Below are 27,489 nucleotides of genomic sequence, written 5' to 3'. Positions count from 1 at the left end.
TGGTGAATTCTGAGTCTGTTAACATGGCTCCAATACTGGAAGCAGTAATATACTGCTTTTGACCCAAAGACCAGAACTTTTTAAGTATATTAAAACCTAATCTCTGCTCATGTGAAGCACTTGCATGCAGTGGACACCTCGAGAAGGCTGGTGGAGACAACGTGCAAGAGAGTAGACATACAAATAGCAAATGGTGTCTGCCAGCATAAACAACTGGAGCTCCTCTATGACTAAGGCTTAGAGATCTGATCTTGGGGCTTTACACTGAAGACCGTGGGCTCAGCTATTTAAAAGACTACCTTCACTTTTCCTCACACATATTTTTTCATCTGATCTGGGTTATTCTGTAAGTTAGGACGCTTTTAAGTGAATGGGTGATTATTGTTCAAAGAGGTGTAGAAATAATGGGGTCATTAGCATGTGGGATCTGGATATGTACAGAGTGGAGCCACCGGGGACCAAGGGTCATCATTTACAGGAACTAGTGAAGGCAGCATCCAGATGCACCAAAGGTGGACACAGTGTCCCAGAAGCTAGAGTTCTGAGGAACTGACCATGTGAATAGTAAACACAAATGTTTTCATCAGGACATAAAGCCCTCATTGCTGACTTGCAGATAACATGGAATCCATCTCAGGACTACACTCCTAGTGGCCATGCAATATAAGCTGGTGTGGGAGAATTGTCTGTGTTCTGTCAATCATGTTTTAAATAAATGCTGATTGGCCAGGCAGGAAATATAGGTGGGAAAACCAAACAGGAAGTAGAAATGATATAATGAGAACAGGAGAATTCTGGGAAGGAGAAAGTCGATTCCTCCCACTCCTGCCCAGATCACTGAAGCACTGAAAAAAGGTACTGAGTCACATGGCTAACATAGCTCAGAAAAATGGGTTAATCAAGATGTGAGAGTTAGCCAGTGAGAGGCTATAGCTAATGGGCCAATCAGCTTTATAACTTATAGAGACCTATGTGTGATTTTCTTTGGGGTTAAATAGTTGTGGGGTACTGGGCAGGACAAAAATCACAACAACAAGCAGGTACCCCGCTCATATTACAATAAGCATCTTCATGATTTCTTGTCAGAGAAAATATAGTTTAAGCCATGACAAATGTCTGCTACTGAAGACATTACATTTATGATACACTCGTATGTCTTTCATAACAGAAGATCACTGATTGCAAGGCATGAACATCAAGTGGCTTTATTCTGATAGAGATAAAGAAATAGAAAGAAGGAAGACAGAGTGGATGCTCGCTTATCAACAAGTATGCTTGTACTCATGGCATGTGAGGAGCTAGCAAGAGCCCACCTTGGGCCTCACTTTCTTCAGTGGACTAGCCATGTCCACTGCCCATGCTCCAGCAAATAACCTCCACCCCTGCTCTTCCAGACAGCCCTCGTTAAGCTCAGTGGGCCAAACACACACAGAGACATGAAAGGAGTGGCACATGTCGGCAAGAAGAAGGGGCTGAGCAGGAGATGGATGGGGGACAAGATAGGGTAATACAGAGTGAAAAGACTAAATGTATTTCGTACATGAACGAAACTGTCAATGGGTGAAGAGTAAGCTAAGAGAAAGAACTCTTTAAAGGGGGCCAGGACTGTGGGATTTGTACAAGCAGGTGGATACTTTTCAGTGAGTTAGCAGCTGGAAAGGAACAACACAGAAGGCATCTAATGAAGCAGGTAAGCCCGGGAGCAGAACTACACACATGTGCTCTACAATGGCCACCAGACGCACACTTACTCCACTGAGCATTTTGCTGGCTTTCAGAGCATGGTCTAAAAACAACAAATTTGGGATATCTGAAACGGGCTCGTGCATAGTTTTAACGTCTTTCTTGTACTTCACCTACAAAAATAACATGGAACAAAAAGCCATCTAGCAGAAGGAAACTGGTTTGTGTTGGCCTGATTGCCCTTTTCCCCCTCCTTACACTCAGGGTCCTGCTAGTGCAGAAGGATTTACAAGTAACCACTAGATGGTGCTGATTCACTACAGAATGAGTAAAATTGCTATTTAAGGACTTGAAAACATTTAAATTTCTTGTACTGTTTATATATTCCAAAACGGCGGTGTTAACACACTTATGGAATTATAGTAGAAACTCTACTTTTAGAAAATAAGGAGAATCACTGCTGTATTCTTTCCACACAGCTACAGAATTACTTCAGTTTTACTTTACTGTAATTTTAAGATTCTGCAGCTTTGCATTCTGTAGCTATGTAAATCTATTTTGTTTAAATTTAATATAGTAATAAGAATCAAATATCAGTATCAAGAGTATTAATCATGAGCTGTAAGCACAACACTTTTAAAAACACTTTGTATATGTGAAACAATCTTTACACCACCCTAATTGTCGAATGTTTTATCCCTATTTGACAGACGGGGAAACCGAGGCACAGACAGACTGAAGGCATAACAGGACTCTACATGACTGGATGGGATCACATTCAGGCCACCTGCCCCTCAGCCTTGAGCATTCGAGGCTCTGTTCTAGTTTCCTTTGAGATGAACGTGTCTACTCGCTTAACATCTCTGCATACATTCAGATCTTATCAGTCAGGAAAGGAATGATTCTGACATCCCTAGAGGTTCAGAAAGACAAAAACACCCACTGGAACGTGCAGAGACAAACCAAGACTGGTTATTGACCATAAATACTTTCTAAACATTAAGGAAAATGAAAAACGAGCCAGACCCAAGGAGACGTGGTAAGCCGAGCTGATGCCTCAGGGAGCAACCTCTCAATTTCCTGAGTGGAAAGGGTCTGTGCACATTTAAAGGATAGCAAGGTGATCTGTCTGTCAATGTTTTTGCTTTTATACAATGTCTCCTTCTAGTCGGAGTTTGAAATATCATTTCCTATCAAATGAATTCTTCTTACTTTTAAAAACATGAAAATGAATCTACAAAGACAGCACTTAACAGAACAAAACTGAATGAAATTGTGAACCTTTAGCAGCACAATGAATGACAAATTCTTTCTGACAAACCCCCACGTAACAGGTAGTGCTTTATAATAAACCCCATTTTGTGGCTATAATTATGAGTTAATTGTTGTCCTACCTAGTAATTTGTGATAACACACATCTCTTTCCGGCAAAACTCTATAATCTATTTCTACTCTTGATCAGACATAATAATTTTATTCATACCACAGTTCCTACTTATTAACTAATTAGTAATCAGTAACCATTAATAGCAAATTATAATAATATACTTTTCTGGGGGGAAAAAGCTTCAGGAAAATATGCTTCAGTGTTTTCAACTACAAATTACTTGGAAATTACATGATCTTGATTAAATATCAGTAATTACAACACAGTTAGTTCTAGGAAAACAAGACTCAGAAGATATTGAGAGCAATTTCTGTAGATTACCACTTACTTCACTTGCCAGGGCAGTGGCGAGCTGCTGCTGTCTGAAAGCAGCACTGTCCAGCGGGTTGTAGCAGTGGCTTTGCTCCCTCAGTGCGTGATCAAATTTTTCTTTATATTTAACCTGCCATAAAGGAAAAGGACAGACTGAATTAAGTCACATATTTTGGAGGGAAATAAAAAACACTTTGGGTTTTTGTTTAAGAGATCAAATAAAAACTACCTTTCAAATGAATAGTTACAAAATTTAAATTCCTGATATTCATTCCTCCTCCATAAAGCTTAATGGGGCATTTAGGAAAATTTAATGTGCTACTTGAATATTGGTCATGAATGCCACTAGGCATGAACTGGCATCGAATACTCTGCTCGTGAGAATTATGCATTTAAAATAGGAACGTTTCACATGTTGACTCCCATTTCTGTAGCGCTGGAACCCAGCATCAGTTAGAAGTGAGAGCACACATTTCTTAAGGTCTGCCACACTTAGAAAATGGGTCATTGGAACCAGAAATTGAACGGATTTTCCAGAGATAATTACTCCAAATAAAGAATACAGTTAGTATCCATATTCCATTTGTTCAAAGATTCATTTTAAAACTATACTTTCTGCAACATCCATATCTCAATTGTTCAAAGCCTAAGTTTTAGGAAGCAGATTTTCTATAACGTTCTATATCTGCTTACTGCCAGTCTAAGTTTTCTTTTGCTTTAATTCCTCAACTTATTCAGCAGAAAAAGTATGTTCAATGTTCAGTCTAAATTTTTCTTTCTTTAGTCATTAAACAACATGAAAAGGGTTATCAGCTTATACTTATAGTTATTCTTTCATGGATAAATAACAATATGGATGCATATTATAGACAAGAATGTGGGAACCAGTTCTCTCTCTGAATAGATAGAGAACACCTTAGCTACTCATATCTCACATGCTCTTGATGAATGCTGCCAGAAAGATCACACTCATATTTCAAAAGCAAAAACAAACTGCATTTCTATAATTTTGTGATGTTTCTAAAATACTGTACTTTTTGTTTTCTTGTAATATGCTCATAGAGCACATCTACCCACATGCCTTAAAGCTCTGACTTTCAGTAGTCCTTATTAAACAGAATTGGAAAATGACTCTTTTTGTGGCCCTGTTAGGGGCGGTGGTCTTCTTCAGGGATACCTGCCAGGTGTCTATGAGAGCGAGCTGGTAAAGCTTTGACGGGAATACAGCACTGCAAAAGTACCTTCTGCGTGTTCTATTTAAAAATCATTTTCTGATATTCGTGCTGCCTAATACATTTATTTTAAATAATTGGTAAGCACTTCCAAAAGGAAAAAATAATTTTAAATTAGCTTGTTTTTACATCTTGAAATCAGAGAAAAAGTTTAAATTTCCTAGACGACTTGAACTGGCATTCACTCAAGGATCCTTCTTACTCGGCCGTGTTCACATTTGCACTTCCCTTTCCAAGCCCGGCTTTCTTCTGCTCGGCCACTTTACAGGGACTGCTCTTGGACAGTGGCTGTGCAACTCTAACCAGCTGATGGGCTGTGCCACGCTGACGGGCATCAAGTTTCCTATCAATTGTTCCCGTTTGCTAACCTCAGCCAACTTGTTATGTAAGTGAGAAAGTAGGTCCTCTGCCTTTTGCCCCAGAGAGCCTGTCTGAGTTTCTTTCATTACTGTGATGAAATACGCCAACAACCAAGGGAACTTGGGAAAGAAAGAATTTCTTCCAGCTCACAGTTCCAAGTTGCAGTCCATCACTGCAAGAAGGCCACAGAGGCAGCCGCTAGAGACAGCTGCTCATGTATCATCCACGGGACAGCAGCAGAGAGCAAGGGATAAATGCATGCTCGCCCCTTAGCCCGCTTTCTCCATTTTATACGGTGCAAGACCCTCTGCTCATAGATTGATCCCACCCACAATCTTGATGGGTCTCCCCAATATCAGTAACATAATGAAGAAAATCCCCACAGAGACCCATCTCCCAAGTGTTTCCAGACTCTGTCAAGCTGATGACTAATAATAATAACCCCCACAGCACATTTCCTGCTGTCTTTGTACGCCAGGGAGTTGCCGCACAGTTACACCAAATGCAAAGATTGTGTAGGTTGGCGTGAGAAGCAAAAATGGTAGTTTATCTGTTTCTGAACCTGGCATTTCCTCTTCCAAGTAAATACATATTTCTTAGAAATAATTGTCAATCTCTTGCCCACATTCTGATAAGTATATTAAATATAATAATAAACAAAGTGCTGTAAGGTTGTTTGCATTCTAAACCTTGGTTGTCTGCGTTCTAAACCTTGGTTGTCTGTGTGATCTGATTTCAAAAGATGTGCATGAAACAAAAGCGTTTCCACTATTAACCAACGAACACAAAATAACTGCATTGTATAAAAGTACTTGGAGCAAACGCTGATGTACAGTTGGATCTTGCCTCACAGCTTCTCCATGATTTGCACATCCATGAATGAAGAGGATCTAGTGGCGTGTGGGGGTCAAATCTTTCACCTTCCAACTGTCTGCCTCACTAACTGAACAGACATGCTCGACATTCTGTTTCATTTTCAATCCCCAGTTCACAAGCTGACGTCTAGTTCCCTGTTCACACCCACAGCTCCCGAGAGGTCCCTGCAGTGCCGTGACTGTCACTGCTCGCTCAAGCATGGAACAAAGCAGGTACCTGCCAGTTATGAGACCACTGGAGGGGGGGAAACGAGTGTTGATTTTAAGATAAAATGTTACTCCTTCCACCCACCGCCACTGTTTTACAAAGAAATGAAGTTCTAGAAAGAAGTAATGAAGTTACCTTATTTACATTATGAGTATCACACATAGTGGCTCAGATTTCCATCACTTTCTAATAAATATATAGAATGATTTATTATGTAAAATCAAACTTCTGGCTGTTTTCTAAGGAATCTTGACTATAGCAAGACTTTAGAAAGTCTCCACTGTGACTGGTAAGCTATGACGGCAGAATTTAAACTAATTATCTAAGTGCCTCCAGACAGAGCAATGCCCCAGGAAGAGAGAGTTCTAAACACACGAGTTTCAGGCCTCAGGTGCTTGGCTCCCTCATGATGTTACCTATGCTCAGGTTCCCCTCGAGCCATCAAGGAGAGAAAAACATACCTTCAGCATAGCCATGAAAAGAGATGTTAGGAAAAAATAAAAAAATTTGAGGAGTGGACTTTATTACAGAAAACAAGGTACCATTCTTTCCAATCTTTGCTAAAATTGAACTGCAAGTGAACAAGGAAAACAGTGAAGAATTTAAAATAGAACTCATCACAGAAACAATTAAATATTAAGTCTGAATTTTAAGCAGAATGTTATCTGTGCCTCTTTCTTTCTCTTTCTCTCTATTTCTTTCCTTCTTTCTTCTTTCCTTCTTACTTTCTTTTCTGTTTTATTTGGGTCTGAGCACTAAACTCAGAGACTTATGTGCCTTTATTTTCTTTTCAAAATAATATAATCTCACCTTTGTATCAAGTGTTAAGAATCCAAATCCTTAAACAGACATCCACATGTTTATCAATACCATAATCTGTTTTATTGCATAAATTGAAAGCCCTAGACTACAGAACTTGCCATAGGGTCAGTCACCCAAGCCAATTTTCTAAACACAGACATAAATCCATCCAGGACTAATACAAACCACATCAAGAACTACACAGAAATGAACAGAGATCCATTCACATTGGCAACTTGGGATATGACATTTAAGCTAATGCTTGGCAGCGTGAGGAGATTGGCAGAGTGTGTGTTTCCAGGAAGGAAGAATGGGAGCATCTCCAAACCAATTAATACCCTTAACAGTTTAAGGATACTATTTATTACTAAATTTTCCAGATTGGTTCTTTTAAGTTTTAAATTCATTCTTATCAATACAAAAATGCAAATTTGTAACAAATATTAATTATTATATGCATACCATTACTCTGATGCTATAAAACTAAACCAAGAATTTAATCCTGCATACAAAATCATCCTGCAGACAAATTCCAAATATGAAGTTCAGATGATAGAGGGACGTAGTATCAAACTAACCTCACTTAGAACTTTAGAGTTGATGATTTTGGCAATCCATTTACATTTGAGGTGCAGATAAACTAGCATCTTTGTCTTGGCACATGAAATGTATTTTCCTAAAAATTTTAAACAACTACAAATAATGATACTATGTATCTTCCCAGTTTTCAAAGAGAAAGCTGCACCTGGAGAGATGGTTTCATCTAAGAATGGGTACTGCTCTTGCCAAGGACCAGACTTTCGTTCCCAGCAACGACATCAGGTGACTTGCAACCGCCCAGAACTCTAGCCATTGGCATTCTAATGTCTAGCCATTAGACACTTCTGGGCTCCTCTGGCTCCTGCACTCACACACACATGCACACACACATGCTCAGGTATGCACGTGCATACAAAGCACCTAAAATAAATATTTAAAAGAATTTAAGAAGGAAAGCTTATACCTATGAGATTAAAGCAATTGTTCTAGTTAGTATAATAGTTGAGTACACGTTTTTGTTGCTTGGCCTGAGTGAAATCCCACGGAACTCAGCAGACAGGCAAATGTGAGCGTCTCTCCCACACATAGTCGGCTGCGGTTTCCTCCCCATGCGTGCCTTGCCATTACACCGCAGCCCACTGCCGCGTCTTTGCCTTCTCACACACCCACTTCACCTCTTTTTCCTGCTTACTGAGTTCCTGAGCCCTTTCCAACAATGTATGTGTGTGCCTTTGCCAATGGCTTAGGGGTCAGTAAGTGTGTGACCTTCAACGTTACTAGTAAAAATAAGAAACTGCATTTTGGGCCTTGGTTCCAGGTTGATGCAGCTGAGCAGACACATAAAGCAAGCCATTCCAGGACTCCTATTCTCTGCTTCCCATCTTTCCCCTTTCAGAAACCTACAGACCATAAGACCAAAGAAGAAGAAAGCTGATAGGCACAAAAACTTGCAGTCTGCAACCGGTTTAAGCATCTGATCAGTTGGTGGCTACATAATCTGAAACTGAAAAAACATATTTCTAAAAACCCAAGGGGGTGGGGCATCAAATGGCAGCACTCTTGTGGACTGACTTTGAAATGTGAAAATACTCAGGCTGGAGTTTTCTTTAAGGACTTACAGAAAGGACCGGATGGAGTCACATTAAGGTGGCGTCTGAGTGAGTGCTACTGCTGTCTGTCGCTCTACCCCTATCTGTGAATTCATCTAAAAGAAAGGAGGAGGAGAAAAAGTTCCAAGTATCTACTTTAAAAAATAATTTTATGGAGTTGTGGGATCTGCGGGTCGGGTGTCCGTTTTAACAATGCAATCACAATTCTAATAAGCAGGTGCTCCTGCTGTCAAATCAGACTCACAGAAACAGAAAAAGAAAGCAGCATGTCTCAGGTCACTCAGCAAGCAAGCAACAGAACCACAGGGTCGTCTAGAAGGTCTTGCTCCACTGACAAGTTTCCTACTCACTGAAAGGGACCACACTGCTTCTGTACAATCTACTGTGTGGCTGATGGGAAATTTCTATCCACAGCAAAGAAAGGGAGGTACATAAAGTTAGGGCGGGGCCTAAATAAACAGCTCAGGAGGGTACTGGCTGTGAAGTTATAAGGGCCGGAGTTTGATCTGTGGAACTCACATCATGGAAGTTGTCCTCTGACCTCTACACAAGGTCTATGACACCCAACCCTCCCCCCACACACACACACATAAACCCAAAGCAAGTCCAAGCTCTCTTGCCTTCAGAACAAGCATCATTAGGGATGCTCATCTTAGCTATCTTAGGTCTTTCATAAGACTGTTGAGCATATCTTCAACCTCCTATGCCTTAGAGGCCTCCCAAGCCACAAAGCTGTTTCATAAGCAAAAGGCATGGCCAACTGTAAAACAATTAATGCAAGTCACAATTACATCCCTGCATCTCTCACACACATCCCTTCTCTCCGCCCCCCTCCTCCACTACAGCCATGAAGACTTCTAAGTGGTACATCGTTTCCTGTGTGGTTCTTGCAACCACTCCCAGCTGGCCCTTGGGAGTTTCATCTCTCCCAGAGGCCGGCCTTTCCTCTTGAACAGATTTCTCTCCCTTTCAACCCAGCCTAGTTCGAAACTATCACCTCCACAAAACCTTTCCAACAGCACATCCTTCTCCCCCACACTAGCGAGAGACAGAATGCTTATGGGTACAAATGACATTTCATTTTAGTACTGTTGGCATTTATTTTTCTCCTAATAAACCTGAGCGTCTTTCCACGTAGTTATTAGCCATTTATGTTTCCTCTTTGCAGAATCCTGTTCACCTCATTTCTCATTTTCTACTGAGCTCTTAGACAGCTTTGTTTCCACCTTAAAGAACTTGTGAGGGTACTGGAGAGATAGCACAGCAGCCCAGAACACTCACTGCTCTGGTAGGGGACCCAGGTTTGATTCCCCATGGTTACATGGTCCATCACAACCACCTATTACTCCAAGCCCAGTCATCTCATATCATCTTCTGACCTTCAGGGGCTTCTTTATATACACATGCACAGTATGTACATACACATACATATACAATGAAAAAGAGCTTAGGACAAAAATAGATATTAAAGTATATTATCATGTGTATTATAGATCTTTTGCAAATATTTTGAGATAATATTATTTGAAAAACTATTTCCAGTTTTTCCCTGCCTGTACAAATTCTATGATTGTTTTAATTTATTCGGTTATTTCACTTGATTCTCAGTTTTGAAAAGACTGTTTGGATTTGAATTGAAATTACATAGGGCCTTTAAAATTAATGTTGGAAGAAATAACATTATAGTGATATTGAGTATCAAGAATCTCAAACCAAGAGCCCAGAATATATTTTTAGACTTAAGATTTACTTTATATTTTTCTGTCATATTTTAGACTTTTATGTATTTATATTGCCCCATTTTGAAATATAAGAAGAGAATTCTTCCCCCAACTGAAAATTATAAACACATTTTAACCAAAGTTTGTTAGCATTACTACTGACTCCGTCACTTCCCCCTGAATAAACGCCCTTGTTGATTTACTTATTTGCTTGAGGGTTTTGAGACAGGGTCTCAGAATGTAGTCCAGGCTGGCCTTTGAGTCACACTCCTCCTGCCTCGGCCCCTTGGGAGCTGAAATGACAAGCGTGAGTCGCCACATGCAGCAGAGATTTTAATCTTCGTGCAATCATTGTGTCTGACTTTTCCATTAGAACCTCTGGATATCTGGTCTTGAGAAAGTACAAATCTTGTGTGCTATATAATGACCCCTGAATTTTACTATAATATTTTAGTGATTATGTTCCCACCTTTTGGGTTGTTCCTTGGCATTGGTTTGTTTGATTTCGGCTTTGCATTGCTTTGAGGTGGGGTCTCATTCTGTAGTGCAGCAAACCTTCTGCCTCAAGTCCTGAGTCCTGGGCTTGAATGTGGCAACACACTTGGCTTGCATTCATATGTTAATCTACCTGGGATTCATTTTTGTATAGGGTTAAAAATGTGGGCCCAATTTTCTTTCACCACAATGGGTGGCCAGTGACATTAGGACAACTTATTAACTGGTCTAACTTTCCCCACTGACTTGAGTCAATACTTTTACCATACATTAAATTCTTAGACATACAGGGATCTATTTCAGGAATGTCATTCTAGCGCACTGATTATTTTACCTCTCAATATATACTAACCCCACACTGACGTATTCAAATGGCTTCCTATTCTTTCTCCTTTGCTGATCTCTGTTCTCACGCTGCTAAAGGCTCTTTCAGGCAACTCATGTCCACAGAAACTTGAAATTCATTTCAGCCATATTCTTAATAATCCTTTTGGATCCTAATTGAAACTGAATGGCATTTATATGATAATTCTGGGAAAATTGAAATTTTAACCTGCTAAAGTCCCAATCTATTTGTATTTGAAGTTTGTGGACTCTTCAGGTCTCATATTCTGAAACCAGATTTCAAGGTTTTCTGTATTATCTCCTGTCTGTTTTATTTTCTAATTGAGGAAAAATGTTTTTAAATTGAGAAAATATTTTATTACTCAGTTAAAATTGTATGTGTGTCTATTTTGTGTATATGTGCATAAAAATATGACTTCCGATATCAGCTCTCACTATCTCTGGAAATACACCATGGCCAGACTCATTGAAACAGGCTCGGGTGTGAGCCCAGAGGAAAGAAAACTTGACTTTGTTCTGAAAATTAAACATTTTTTCCTCCGCTGAAATTTGTGATTATTGCAATCCTAGCTGAAGTAGCTTCAGAAACATTACCTCTGTTTATTCTTACAATTAAAGATATTATCTATTGGAAATATTTTCCATGCTCCTTGAAATAAAACCTCTGAATAAAACCACTGAAGGATGAGCATGCTGAAGGCTTACCTGACTAGAAAGCTTTGAGGCTTCCACTGCATGTTCAAAGTCTGGTCTTCCAATTACAGACGGTTCTTTATTTACTATGCCTTGCCCTTTCTTATATTCTGCCTAAAGTGAATAATGAGAAAATTTTAATATTTCTACTTCACATTACGTTAACATTAGTCAAAATAAAATATAATAGTCCCACGGCCCATTAAAAATATTTCATGTAGCAAGCTGAATACTAAAATAGTGACTGCTAAAGCAGAAATTTTTTTATAGCTACTTGAGTAAATTCAACTTTTAGCAGAATTACTTGTTTTAATCTAAGTAGTCAGTCATCATCATCTTTATATTTATTTCTAAAAACTACCAGGAACTTTTCTTGAGAGTTGAGACTCTGCATGCTTCACACAGATAGCATTTACTGTTTTGTCCATGGAAACAGGTATTAGCAGTTGAATTGAGTTAGTTTCTTTATTGATTTTTAAGAGGCGTGGACTATGCTAGTCCAATAGTTAGCTTTAACCGGGATGTTTGGTGCACTCAAGCGAAAGGGCATGAACTTGGAAGAGTACCCCAAAAGATACAACACAGCCATGGCATGCTGGGCATATTCTGAAGTAAATGCTGTTAGAAGAGAATCGGCAAATCACCAGCAACAGATGGGAAGAGGCCAAGCTGAGCTCCCTGGATGGGAGGAAGGTGAGAGATTAAGCGGGATCAGAAGCCTGACAAGTCTAGCTTCCAAGCTGAGCCGTCTGAATATGGCCATATACCCAGTAGTGCGCATACCTCTAAAAATATGCTAATTCTAGACAGAGTCGAGCCAAACATGGGAAATTCATGCACAACCCCCCAAATTTCCATAACCTAATGGATAATTCAGGGCAAAATCGAGATGTCATTAATTCAAATGATTTTATTATGTTAATTATATTAACCACCCAACCACCAATGATGTGCTCTCTCTCCCTTCAAAATAAAAAAGAAGTCGCATCTGCACAAGATTCAGAGAGATAAATTACATTGCTTATGATCTTGGAGATCTGAGTAGCCTTCTTGATATCTGGTCTCTCAAGTTCCGCAGTATACGTGTGGGTGTCCTGCACATCTTTTCTATAAGAAATCTGATGAAAGAGACAGTTTTGATTGGAAAAGAGAATAAATTAGTCATTTCATTTAGCTACCTTCACTTGTATAGAATTACTTCTCCTTGCCACAATACTTTAAGAGCACACTGACCTTATGTTACTTTTTCATGATTTTTGTGCAGATCATTTGTTTCACTTATATATTAACTCTTTGTACTATCCCATGTCTCATCAATTCTGAAATAGATATATACTATAAAATAGGGAGCAAACCAATCTGAAAGTTTTTTCTATATAGCGCTCTATGAAAATGTTTTGTTACCTAAGTGTGTATGCTGATAGCCTCGCATATACACAATATCCTTGGTCCCATCCATCTCACATCCATCCATCCAGGAGATGCAGACAAATACACATTATCACTCCCCCAGGGAGGGCAGGTGGTGAAGCAGCCTCCACCCTAGCGACTATACCCTTTTCTTCCTTCCCAACTGAACTTCTCGGCTATTCACGCCTGGGAGACACTTATCTCCTAACAGATTACACCATTGCTATGATCTAATTCTACCAAAGAAGGATAATTATATAAAGGAATCTTGTCGCTGGGAGTGCGTATTAGGCACAAACCAGTCACAGGATGAAAAGTAGAGATAAAAAGAGAGAAACAGACAAAAGTTAACAAATGTGAAGTACTTTGGGTCGTGTGGCTTCTTCCCGTCACCTTGACTGGCAGATGAGTGGAAAGATTAGAACACTACTACGGCGGCGCAGATGCACAACATCTCCTCATCACTGCTGCTCTGCGTCATGAAATCTGTAGTCCTAGCAGTCAGATGCACTTCTGTCTGGCAGTGTGGCCAGAGGCAGGCTGACTTGTCTATCAGAATGTACTCTGCCAAAGTTATAGTGCAAGGTATATGGTCATTTTTAAAATCTATTGTCTTTTCAGAACATAAAAGAGTATAATACAGACATGAATCACTGGGTCACCTATACAAACGGCACAACATAGTCCTTATGCTGACAGCAAACTTTCTGTAATGGCTCCCTATGGACTCTTCATTAAAGATTTACATCTCTGGGATCCACTTACAACCCTCTGTAGCAGAACGTTGGCAAGCGGGGCCTGAGTATCTGATTTCAATAAATTCCTAACTGATCACTACGATCCAGTATTGGTGATATTGCCTGCTTGTCATTTTCCTTTCACCTTTCAGAGTTTATAAAAGTTCCCACTGTATTTCCCATTTTTTCAAAGGCAATCACTGGGAGTATAAATAATCGGACATTAATACTTCAGTGGGTTTCCAGTGCACCATGTGACTTCCTTTCAGAGAAATGCGAAGCGTCTGCTTTATCCTTCATGAGCTTGCATTTGTCTTAATTCCAAGACTATCTTTTAAAACTACATTTACAATCATGAATCTGCCCGACAGGTGAACACAGCTCAGACACAATTAGTGTAATTTCATCAAGAACATCTCTTTACTTTGTCTCAAGCTTTGTCTTAACCAGTAATTTTAGTAGGTTTTATGCATACAAGTAGTAAAAGATATATAAAAATTCACTGAACACTGAATTATTTTGTGGGGTGAGTTTTAAATGTTCGGAACTCTTCGGGCAGGGCAATTTCACTGACTTCAAAACACTCATCTGCAAAGGACAACAGCTCAGTTCCAGCCTACACTGAGTTAAACACGAGCTATGTAAACAAAAACCTGTTCTCAGGTGAAAACAAACCGGAATTATTACCCACCTCCACGACTAACTGCTTCTACGTTTCTACGTTCATTGGAAAGCCACCAGGGGGGACATGGCTTTTTTGTCTAGAGAAGAATGGGGGGAAAGATGGAAACCCACACTTTTTGAAAAGAGCTACAACCTTTCAGAAACCCCAGCTTTACATGGGTTACCTAATTATATGCTGTTCTGCCTAATGACTGCGTGAAGAGAGGTGAGCGGTACAAAGGCGGCAGGAGCAGGATTGTGAATAGGGCCCTATCATCCATGTAAATTGCAAATTAGAGGCCAGCATATGCGACTCAAAACAAATATTAAGATTGACATGAGCTGCACATTCAAATAAGAGGACACCACGGAGCCGTGCAGGAGAAAAGCACAGCAGCTAGTTCACCATCTTCCATGGCAGTGCTGCGAGGGTAGTGCCACAGGAAAGGGAGGCTGCTGTCCAGGACACTCAGGAAGCAAGCTGCCAATCACACTGTCTGCTACAATGGCTGGCAATGTGGGGGATGGAAGTATGACCTCCTGTCATGCGTGTGCGTGTGCGTGTGTGTGTGTGTGTGTGTGTGTGTACAGGTGAAGATGGAAATCAGAGACCTCAGGTATTAGGTCCTCGGGTATCTCTACATTTTATTCTGAACAGTGTCTCTTATCGGCATGAAACTTCACCACACAGGCCAGACTAACTAGCTTGGGAGTAGCTGGGATCCGTCTGACTCCACCTCCCATTTTGGCATGCATCACTAGGATTACAGGTGTGTGCCATTACACTGGCTCTGTCTCTGGGTTCTGAGTGTCCATAATCTGGTTCTCACCACTGGGAGGTGAGTGCTTTACAGACTGCATCATGGCCCCCGCCCCCTAGCATTTCTTACATGGAAAGTGCTTTCCAGACTTTCAATGTGGTTAGGCAGTATTCACAAATGCAGTGGAGGCTTCCTACACCCAGGCTATCTGACCAAGTAGCACGCCCATTTAGAAACCATGACTAGGACTAACCAGGACTAGAGTCACCCACAGGGCCTGAAGAAGCGGGATAAGATGCCAGCCTTCTTTCCTCTGGGGTCAGCCGCTCCAGACATGACCAGTTGGAGATCGTAGCTGGCTCTTCAAGTCCTCACAGACACAGTCAGTCGGAACTGACACTGGATAGAACTGAACAGAACCAGTTATGGGGCAGGAGAGGGCTTCTTGTGAGGACGTGAGCGAGTCTGCATCCAACCTGCCTGAAGGAAGCTTAAGTTTTCTATTTATGGCTGGGGCCTCCAACTTCAATTATAACTATGCACCTTGGATTCAGCTGCAGATTAAAAATATTTGCAAAAGAAAATTGTGTCAATATCCCCTGAGCAATACAATACAACCACCATTAACCTATCATTTAAACATTATATTCAGTATGGTAAATTATCTAGAAGTTGCTTAAAATATGGGAGCAGATATACAAAACTCATATGCAAATAATACTGTCTTATATAAAGTACCTGAACATCTATGATTTTTTGTATGTACAAAAATCATAAGCCGTGGATACCAACGTAAGTCAGCAAACTTCCCATTTTTAGTTAAGTACATAGATGATTCATGTCACTAACCCTGGAGACATCCATTCAGGATTTTCTTCAGAGTCACATCTGTCCTTTATCACCTCCAATAAAGACATGGATTCCACCAACGGTCTGGCTCTGGATTTCGCCCGTCTCACTATGTCCAGCTCCCCCCTTGTCTCACACCTCCATGCACTTCTACTAGTCTCCATGCATTCTCTCCTTTCAGTATTTCTGTTTCTGCTGCATAAGGGCCATGTCTTTTGTGAGTTCCTTCATTCATGTGGTATGCTCAGTGTGTCACGTACTAGGCTAAATAGTTTATGTGTATGAACTCTTTAAATCCCTGTCCCTGTTGAGGATTGTCTAAGCTCAACTGGGCTGTAGCGACACTTCTTGCTAGGACTCGAACCATATCCTCCAACACCTCCTTTTTGTAGCTGTGGGTTAGAATGGGCTGATAATGGGAATACTCATGGGATTTTGAAAGCAGAAAGAAAACGAACGTTTGCTCTCGAAGTACAGGCAGACACGGATACAGGGAGTCACAACAGCTTCAGGATTATACAATGGTCATGTGAGACTCCCTGGTTGGGGAATTCACAAACTGAACAGAAGCAAAGCTGCCATGGATGGTCCTTGAAGAGAAGGTGAAGGATGCTCTTGGAGGGGAGAGAGAGGCTCAGATGGATGACGCCTGCAGAGGACAAACACCGTGTAAGCAGGCAGACTTGATGGTGACAAATCTAACTGGACCAAAGACAGCCACTCTGCTACTCTAGTGAAGATCTGAATAGTTCTTATGAGGGAAGCAAAACTAGACAAGAAAGAAGACTTCTTAGGTTGGTGGACGACAAATGCGTAGCACCGGCCTACAGAAAGTTAAAGGAGGCCAGAGTTTAATTGCTCTAAAGGAAACCTTCTATGACCATCAGAGATGCTGCTCTCAGAGTACCTATCTAACCACCAAACTAGCACATAGACTAGATACCACCAAACTAGCACATAGACTGAGATTGTTTATGTTTAAGCACGGCAGACTAAACACGGCACCTCGTACATACTAGCTAAACCACAGCCTCCTGAAAACCCCTCCTTACTCTCACTTAAACACTGTTTTCTCTGACAGAATATAAATTCTTTAAGTAGAGGTATGGTCTGATGCCATACAGCTGAGAGAAAATAACTTTGATTTTCTAAAAGACTGGATAAACTATAGTGATAGCTAGAACAATCTATCACTATTGTTGCCACTGATTATAAGTAATTAGATAGTTAATGAACATTTTCTTATTCACAATTTAATCTCATTACTACCACAGCCTTCTGAAGAATAGGTAATTCTAACGATGCTCTCTGAGAGATGAACCAAACATTAATGTACCTATTTTTAATGCTAAATCCTGAGTCATTGTTATTGTAAATCACAGGGAGAACCTCAGAAAGCCACAATCACTTTTCTAGTGTCATTTTACTGAATTATCTGCAAGCTTTTTCACTTTCTGATGGGACAGAAACTTAACAGCTGATAAGTTTTTATTAATCTTAAGACAGACAGTACATACATCATGCTTGGGAAAAACATTAAGTCTTAAACATAATTTCTCACACTGAGAATGTTTTAATGCACATTGAACTGATTAGCCATACAAATTTGGGGAAAGTGACCATTCCTGTCATACCACAAGCCATGTAACTCGGAAAAGTAAAACCGGCTACTTGAGATTCGCCCGACTTAGTGCAGAATGACCGGCCGGCTCCCGTCTCTGGAAGATTGATGAGACGGAATAATGGAACTGAGGTTTTCATTACAAGCCCATCTTTTGGGGGAAAAAAATCACAGGAGAAAAATACCTCCAGTTTCTCTAATTATATTAGAAAAATGTGCCAGGGGCACATCCCTTAAAATGTGAAAGGATTTAGATCAGCTGGTTTGAATCATTTTTTGATGATAGTATCAACAAGAGAGAGAGAATTTGCCTTTCTGACCTAATACACTCTTCATATTTATTTCCTAGTGACTTGACCCTTTAAAAATTGAACTTCTTTTTACTGACTTGAGTTAACTGTCATATCGCTTAAACGTTCAAGGCTGGAGGAAGCCAGATAGGCCTACTCTTTCATGAAGCAAGGAGCCCCTCTGTGGAGTTCTTCATGGATATCATCTCATTTAAAACTCAAGTTAACCCTTGGGTGTAAGTAGCACCGTTGCCCCCATTGAGAGATGTGAGAGCTGGGCTCTATAGAGAAGTAACCTGTCCATGGTCATCTGCGCTATTTGGCAAAAAACATTTCTGTCATGATCTACTGCCAAACTCCCTTTCTAATATGTGCTCTAGTGGAGACCATCATAAAAAGGGTTGTTTTTCATTTTCTGTGATTACTCAACTAAAATTTTGAGTTAGGCAAGAGATTACCACTGCCCACCCCCACCCCAAATACTGTTCTTCTTAGCGTTCTTAGTTGTTTGAAGGTGCGAATCCAGTTGAACCATCAGAATCTTTTGTTTTTTTTGGAAGATATTTAACTAGAAAAACTGAAAAAGGAAACTACTATTTAGCATCTTCACTGACGAGCATCCTAATAAGAGGTAGGGCAGGAAAAAAGGCAGCTATTCAGGCTCCAGAGGACTGCTGCCTACCCAGCCTCTTGGTTAACAGATCTGAGAAAAATGACGTATCTGTGTGGATCCATAAAAAGCTAACAAGCTGACTTTCACTATTTAGGATAATTCAATATTTATTTATTTTTATTATTATTTCCTCTCTCTGTGTCTCTCTGTCTCTGTGTGTGTATGTGTGTATGTGTGTGTGCATGTGTGTGTGTGTGTGTGTGTGTACCTATGCCATAGCATACATGTGGTGGTCAGACACAGTTCTCCCCTTTCCACCATGTAGGCCCCAGGATCTAACTCAGGTCATTGTCATCAAGTTTGGCAACAAGCCTTTCCCCACCATACCATCTCCCTAGATCCTAGCTTTTATTTGATATTAAGCCATTTATATCCAAAAGTAAAGCAACATTCCCCATTGCTGAAGAGTAATTCTACAGAATTCTACTAGGAGATTCTGTGTCACAGTTCTTCAGACTGAAGTTCCCGAGAGATTTTTATGTTTTATATCTGGTCCTAAAGCGGGAAGTGTATGTCCTAGTTCTCCTTGTGGCTTCCAAGGCCTGTGTTAAATTTCATATTGTAAGGACAGCAAATGTATTCTTCTGCGAGGCTTGGCTCAGGAAGAATATCAGCTATCTCAAGACAGAATACAAATATCATTTTCACTTTAAATCTGAGTAAATAGTCTTAAACAGTTTCTAAATCCTATTATATGTACAAACTTTGCATGTAAAGGTTGAGGCAAGTCGGCAGAGGGATGTAAGTCAACACATCTTTTTCCCATAAGTACACAGTGGCGAATGGAGGAGGAGGAGGCTTTAGGCTCCAGTCCCCCAAGCTCTCAATCACAGACCTTTTCAAGGAAAAGACAGAGTTAAAACAATAAGCCTGGATCTTATGATAAGGAACTTCAGTATTTGAACTTCAGTGAACAACAGAGTTAGACTGGGCTTCTGGGATCCATGGAACACTAGCCCCACCAGACCACCTTTTAACCTCCAGACTTGTATTTGAATTGAAGATTTCTTCAGTGTCAGACAGGGGAAATGCCAAGATCTGAACCGTTTTCTTCCCTACAGAGTACCTGAATGTTTAGATGATAAGCCATACTGCTCCCACCCTTTTAATTCCCAGGTAAAATCTTGACTAATTGCAAGTGGCCTTTCAGAGGGCAGCAGTGAAGAATGGAAAAGGTAGAATTGGGAGTTTGATTTCTTTGGTATGATTTCATTTGTATTACAAAATGTGACACAACACGGAGTTCTTTTAAGAACTGGAAATGACCAGCCTTGGCACAGTGCCTGCCATGTGGCTGAGCTGGGTAAGTGGTATTATGAATATTATAGTCCCTCTATAAGCAAACAACGCTTGAAACCCTCCCCTTAAAATACCACCCTGCTAACAATTGCAGACACTCAGCTTCTCCAGCTCCCACCAGCACTGAGGCGTCCATGAGGACACTTTGGCACTGGTGAGTGGCTTACATGCTTGGGTCATAATGTCAAGACTCACTATAATTTTCACTTAAACACTGACCTTCTGCAATTTAATACCATTTAATCGTGAACACTGCGCAAAAAAAACTGCTGTAGTGTTTGAGCCTAAAGCGTCTCCCACAGACTCTGTTTTGGATGCTTGGTGGCAAGTCTGAGGTGAGACGTGCCTTTCAGGCTATGGAACATTTAGGAAATGGGGCCTGACCAACAGAAGTAGATGGGTTGTGGTGGGATTTTGAATGTTAAGTCTTTCCCTGGATCCTGTCTAGATCTCTCTGCTTTCTGATCTGAGATCATATAAACACATCTTCTATTCCTGCCACCACAGATGCAGTCACTCCGGAACCACCAGTTCCCTTACAACGTGGGACTTCAGTTTCTCTAGAACCACAAATCAAATAACTCTTTCCTCCCCAAAGTTGCTTCTGACAACTATTTGGCCACAGTGATGAGGCCAGCAACTAGACCATGGATACTCCACCAGACTAGCCCCTAAAGGTGGTCAGCAAAAGAAACTGTTGGTTTTGAAGTAAAAGGTTCTGGGTTTATATAGACCTTACAAAGAGGACCACATGGTAGGGCAGATTTTGTGTGAGATGATGAGAAAACATCAGGAATGTCTCTAAGAAAGGGTGAAGGACATCTTGTCCCCACCTAGGACAGCAGGACAAATCAGTGCCCATACAAACCCACCAAGATCATAACCCTTTTTTTGGAGGCCAGAAAAGTCATAATTCTGGTATGATTTTAGCAGAATTTTCTGTTTCTAAGCCACAGTGATAATGATAATTGATAAAATGCGTGAAAGCCTTAAAGGACTTGGTAACTTCAAAGAAGGAATGTGTTATCTTCCTCTAGCTTCTTCCTGCTTGGCGCCTGCTCCTAACCTACTAGGAACCAGCTTTCGCAGTTCATATCTTATCTTCAATAATTTGAACCCCATAAACATAAGCACTCTAAAATAAAGTACAGCAGGGAACCCTAAAACTTTGTGATTGCTCTGGGGCCACTGATTACAGCTGGGTGTTCTTCCAGTGTCCCTGCCATTCTGGAGTAGAGACCACAAATTTCCACACCAATGTAAAGGAAATTCAGTAAGCACTGAGAACCAACCAGAATGGTCACAGAATCCACATGTGTCTTAGGCAAAACTTACAGTGCCCGAAACACCTCACAATTTAAAGGTATCCAACAAAGGGTTTAACGACAGTCATCAGAATAATTCAAATAAAAAAAATGTTAAAGTCCTTGTAACTAGTGTGCCATAATATTTTAATCTCAACAAAATAATCCTAAATCCATATTTTTCCAGAAAAAAAATGCAAAAAAAGAAAGGAAGGAAAGGAAGACAGGAAGGAAGGAAGGAAGGAAGGAAGGAAGGAAGGAAGGAGGGAGGGAGGGAGGGAGGGAGGGAGGGAGGGAGGGAGGACCACATGGTAGGGCAGATTTTGTGTGAGATGATGAGAAAACATCAGGAATGTCTCTAAGAAAGGGTGAAGGACATCTTGTCCCCACCTAGGACAGCAGGACAAATCAGTGCCCATACAAACCCACCAAGATCATAACCCTTTTTTTGGAGGCCAGAAAAGTCATAATTCTGGTATGATTTTAGCAGAAGGAAGGAAGGAGGGAGGGAGGGAGGGAGGGAAGAAGGAAGGAAGGAAGGAAGGAAGGAAAGAAAGAAAGAAAGAAAGAAAGAAAGAAAGAAAGAAAGAAAGAAAGAAAGAAAGAAAGAAAAAGAAAAGATGAGTGCTTACATTGCTCTGGTGTCTGTTGACCTCCATGGCATGTCTCACCTCCGGAGGCTCCTTCATGTGGGCATAATCCGAGAGCCCCTTCTCAGCATCATGCTTCTGCTTGTAGGCAACCTTCGAAAGCACATAAGGATTAGAGCCACTCAGGGGTGTGCTAAACACTGCTTTCAATTCCTCCTCCATGTTGGGCTGACAGTTAAATTTGCTGAGAGGCTGTAACAAGATAATGCTCTCATCCCAGTGCTGCAGTTCAGCTCCGGATCTCAAAAGTTGCAGTTTATCTCAAATACCCTCAAACGAAAGATTACAAACCTCAGTTTTATTCATCTGCCTTAAATCTTGGCAGCAGTCTGGGGAGATCCTCAACAACTGAGAACTTGCAGGGCTACAAACGTGCAAGGTTAAATTTAGAGGATGCAATTGACCAAGTGAAGGGCAGTAAGAATGTGTCGAAGTTTAAAGATTATTTTATTTATTAATTATTTTTAGCATGTGTGTGTGTGTCTGTGTGAGGATGTATGTGTATGGGTGCAGATGCCAGAAGAGGCCAGAGGCATCGGACGCTCCTGGAGCTGGATTTACCAGTGTTTATGAGTGCTGGGAATTGAACTCTAGTCCTCTGCAAAATCCATATGCCCTGTTAACCCTGAGCCGACTCTCCAGTGCCGTGAATTACTTTAGGTCATGAATTGTTTTTAAATGAAAGATTCTGATTCTGTGTAGACTCAAAGGATTGACTTATCTGATATGGCACATGATCTGATAATCATCATTAAATTTTCCAATTAAGAGAATATTTGACATACAGGCAAAATTCTCAGATAGGTCAAGTCTAGTCCTCCATATGGAATAGATCATCCCAATACTGTCCGTTGCTATGATTACCGGTTTGCTCTTTACTGGGCTGGAGATTGCATGTGAAAGATGCCTCAGAAGGTGACAGCCAGATCTGACAACATGGCCGGGAATAAAAGAAAGTCATACAGGAAATCTTTCCTTACTTTAGGCTTTTACAATCATCTTATTTCTTTGGCAATTTTTAATTGCTATTTGAGTAACCATCTATTGCCTGAAACACTCAACTTTCAACTCCCTGAATGTGCACATCCCACTACAACATCTGAAAAAAAAATCAGCATCAAAGAATCACCAATTCGTTACCAATTCACAACCAGTGACTAACAAATTAACAAGTAACTAAGAATATAAGAATGAATGCAAGCAATACCCAGAAGAAAAGCAAAAAGCAAATTCAATACACACTGAGTCTAATGATGATGAGCTTATCAAGTGACCTTGAAATTGCTTAACACTGGGAAATAGAAGCAAGCAAAAATAAGGATTAGGACAGTACTCCACAAGAAGAAACAGAGTGTCCTTTCAGTGAAACGAAGATAGTGAACTTAAGCAAGAATTTGTCACGAATATGAGCTCCTTGGAAGCCATTTTGATATCTCACTAATCTTTTAATATCCTGTGCTTATCAGAGTGACTAGCACAGAGAGAAATGCAATAAACTTTTAGTAAATAAATGAGTTTATCGGCATTCTCATGAAGCTACACTCCTCACAGGAGTTTATAGACAGAGCTGGCTGCCCACCTAACTATTAGTTCAGCAGTCAACAGGATTACAGTGCCGAGAAATAGGCTATTTTGTTGTTGTTTAGCAAACATTCATTTGTGAATCTTACCATTTTTAAAAGCTGTCTAGTACAGTTCTCAAGACTTCTGTGGCCTCTCTGGATCCACATTTAGGTTTTCTTGAAAACTTTTACTGCTAAAAGATCATTCAACTTGGGACATCACATGCTCTAAATACTGTAAGTTCTGTTGAAAATTGTTCTATTCACCAAACCCCCAAACCTGTGTCCCAGAGCTGGATCTGTGTAGCTGCAGCGAGAGAAGCTAGCTGATAAGACAGAGCTTCCGATGAGATAGCACAGCCTTCACTAGCTTCCAATCCTCCACACGTCCACATGGACTAAAGGGCTGGACTTCTGTACTTCCCCAGGGGCTCCCAAGATCCAACTCCCAATTAATCTACCTCCTTCCTAAGGTGCCTGAAATGATCTGACTCAATCTCATGAGAATTATATAATTAAATCCTAGTTATCGTTTTCCCACTGCCAGATGATATTAACACATCTCTAGGTCATTTTCCTTTTGCTGCCTGTGTGGGAATTTCTGATAATTAACATACTTAAGTCTGATTCGATCCTATGCACTCAGGTTCCTGTAACCAATCCTGTACATGTGGTTGATTCCCAAGACTCGCATGCAGCACTTCATAAGGTCCAGGTGTGATTCGTCTCGCTACAGTGTGTTTACTCGGAAAGATATGTAATTATGATGAACATCTTTACATTCTCAGCAATTAGTTACATGAGAAAACTCCACACAGGTTGACTGCCCATCATCACAATTACTTATGTTTTATATCGCACCTCTAAAGGAAGGGAGAGTTTAATGGGTGGCCAAGTCACTAAAACCATGAAAAACATTTATATTCTGCATTTTAGACGAATACCACCCTTGTGACTTCATAAACCTAAGGCATGCAGCCAATCATTTCATGAGTTATCATAGAAATGGTGACTCACCCAGGACAGTTTGAAAAAGTTCTCTTTCTTAGAGAGGCTGCATAATTTTCTACTTTCGGCTTTCAAATAGTCGTTTCGTTTACAGCTGCTACTGAGCAGAACTCTAAAACTGAGCTTGCGTCAAGTAGGAGGCAGCTGAGCTTTAATTTATCACAGCAATTTTCTCCCTTTAAATAGCTAATGGAAATGATGTCGATGATGCCAAGCTGGTAGTTTTTCTGATAAATTCAATTTTTAAAGGATCTGTCATTGTGTAATGTTTCACTTACTTCAAACCATTTCCTCCCCATTCGAGAACCCTCGGCGCTCTGTGGAGCTGCACCGTCAAATCAGAGCACACTGCTAACAGTTTCACATAGTCTACACAGTATGTGTGTCTGGTAAGATATTGGCATTTATTTCATGTATTTCACTTGATAGTAGATTTTTTAAAATTAGGATGCTATGTGCCCCAGGCTGGCCTAAAACTCACTATATTGCCAGGATGATCTTGAATGTTGGTCCTCCTAATTTCTCTCCTGAGTGCTGGGATTATGGGAAAATGCTTAGTTTTACTTCTAGTCGGTTTGCCCTCCCTGCCCCCGCCCTGTGTATGTTTGACATACAGTCTACTTTTAAGGTACCATTCAAGTGAATGTACTGTAGTTCCATACAACAGGGAGCTATGAACTGCAGACACAGAAACTTACGGCTATTGCTGACACAAACATACACTCCCACCAGCCTGCTCAGTGCCAGAGCCAGAGTTACCTACATGACTTCCATGATGCAGGGGTATTCGCCCTTGCCTGGAAACAGCCGTGCAGGCAAGAACCCTACCGATTTACAGCACACTCCATTCCATTCTCTTCTTGGGTTTGTTTAGGATCTTTGTTTATATATAGCTCAAAAAAGGTCTCCTATAAGTATTAGGACTCGTTTTCTCGAAAGTCTTCCTCCCAAGCATGTTCTGTAAGGAAGTGTGACCCTATCGCAAGCCAGAGACCAGGTGGAAGCAGCTGTTCTAGTGAGTCTGAGCCCCAAATATGCAGCAGAGCTCTTGCCGTGTAGACTCATTTTGACTTCAGAAGTGTAGGGAAACTTCTCCCTTAAAGAGAGCCAACATATAAGGCATTCTGAATGTGCTTTTTTCTCAAGTTCCTTATAGCAGATTCCAAACTCAAATATACTGCAGGCATTTTGTTTTCTTTATAGCACAGTCTGGCAAACCGACAATCTTGGGGTTCAGTGTTCAAGAGTATATGCAGCTTGATTTCAGAAAAGAGTTTGTTGAAGAGCTAGGAGGCAGTGGGACATAAAAGTAATCAGCGAGGCACTTGCTGTTTCAAGTCTAAGGATATCAGAACTACACACAGACACTCGCAGTAATACGAGTAAAAGGCTTTCTTGCCTTTTACTTCCAGGTAAATTCAGAATCAGTATCTTAACAGTAATAATATGGATACATGTGTATATATAAAGAAACATTATTACGTTGTGTCAGCCTTTGAAACAAGGCTTATGGGGAATCAGAGCTTTCCCTTAGAGCAGTCAGAAATTTATCACAGGGGACGTATTCATAACTTATGCCGAATACAGGTGTCCGTATGTTATCTATGATAGGAGAACATGGTAAAAATGTACATGGTAAATTATCCTAACAAAAATATGACAAATTCTAAAATATTTTCCGTGAATTATTTTTAATGTTAAGTGCTGCGTTATAAGGTTTGATGTGCCATAAGCTTACTAAGAAGGCGAGAAAACTCTTCTACTTAAAAAAAAAAAATAGAGTTCAAGTATCCTGTCTTAGTTTGAGTTTTTGTTGCTGCTATGAAACACCATGACCAAAGCAACTTGGGAAGAAAAGGGTTTATCTGTCTTACATTTCCACAGCACTGTTCAGGACAAGAACTCAAACAGGGCATGAACGTAAAAGCAGGAGCTGATGTAGAGGCCATGGAGGAGTGTTACTTACAGGCTTGCTCCCCATGACTCGCTCGGCCTGCTTTCTTATAGAAACTAGGACCACCAGCCCAGGATGGTCCCACCCACAAAGAGCCAGACCCTCCCCCATCAATCACTAATTAGGAAAATACCCTATGAGCTTGCTTACATCCCCATCTTATGAAAGCATTTTCTCCACTGAGATGTTGTCCTCTCAGAAAGCTTTAGCATGTATTTAGTTGACATAAAACTATCCAGCGCATATCCCAAACTGTCACTTCATAAGCGCAAACATAAGAGTGCATTCCTTCTCTTTCTTGTATAATTGTTACTTGTCCCACATCAAATGTTGTGTTGTAATTACATGCTTTGTTAAGCAGCCCATGTCATCAACAAATAGCTAAGTGACCAGATGTTGGCAGGGCAAGCAAAGGACACACTCGTCACAGTCAGCCATGCAGAATCTCACCATCATATATTTTTAGACTAGTCTTGCATAGCTGAGATAGACTCACTGCTCAACTGGGAACACAGTGCGTGCTTACATTTATAATAATGAATTACTTAAAGATGTCCTAAGAAGAGTTCTATGCTTAGTATTTTCCCAGAGTAATCCATTTGGAAATTATTTGAAATCCAAATCACCTTCTTCTTAAAGATAAAAAGAATCTAAAGAAGAAAAGTGAATTTGCTGTATTAAGGCACATGGCACATGGTTTCATAATACTAACATTTGAGAGGCCGATCTGAGAAAATCATGAATTCAAGTTCTCCTCAAGCTATATAGTGAGTGAGGGGGTCAACCTGGGTTACATTTGAGCCTATCTCAAAGTATTTTCTAACACAGAAGTATATTAATTGATAAGAAAGCAAGCAGTAGACATTGGAGGAGAGATGAGGTGCAGCATGTGCTGAGGACTCAGACCTTGAAGGTGATTAGGTACCTGTTGGTGGTCTGGCTCTGGT

General features: G+C 40.5%; 1 protein-coding gene across 7 annotated transcripts in view; it reads right to left on the bottom strand.

Moving 5' to 3' along the window:
• The window catches only part of Nebl (nebulette), a 352,705-nt gene that overhangs the window by 71,392 nt on the left and 253,824 nt on the right, over positions 1 to 27,489 (bottom strand). For 3 of the 7 annotated variants that reach the window (XM_057787023.1, XM_057787024.1, XM_057787025.1), the window contains 5 exons: positions 22,001 to 22,111; positions 12,778 to 12,879; positions 11,774 to 11,875; positions 3,399 to 3,512; positions 1,752 to 1,856 (listed from right to left, as the gene is read on the bottom strand). The exons of 1 other annotated variant lie outside the window; for it this stretch is intronic. In XM_057787023.1, coding sequence (XP_057643006.1) covers positions 1,752 to 1,856; positions 3,399 to 3,512; positions 11,774 to 11,875; positions 12,778 to 12,879; positions 22,001 to 22,111 — 534 coding nt within the window. The remainder of the gene's footprint in view (positions 1 to 1,751; positions 1,857 to 3,398; positions 3,513 to 11,773; positions 11,876 to 12,777; positions 12,880 to 22,000; positions 22,112 to 27,489) is intronic. 3 more of the 7 variants (XM_057787026.1, XM_057787027.1, XM_057787028.1) reach the window with 3 other exon arrangements.

Source organism: Chionomys nivalis, chromosome 13 (genome assembly GCF_950005125.1).
Source record: "Chionomys nivalis chromosome 13, mChiNiv1.1, whole genome shotgun sequence".
In the NCBI taxonomy this organism is placed as follows: Eukaryota; Metazoa; Chordata; class Mammalia; order Rodentia; family Cricetidae; genus Chionomys; species Chionomys nivalis.
This window is presented reverse-complemented; position numbering and strand designations above follow the sequence as displayed.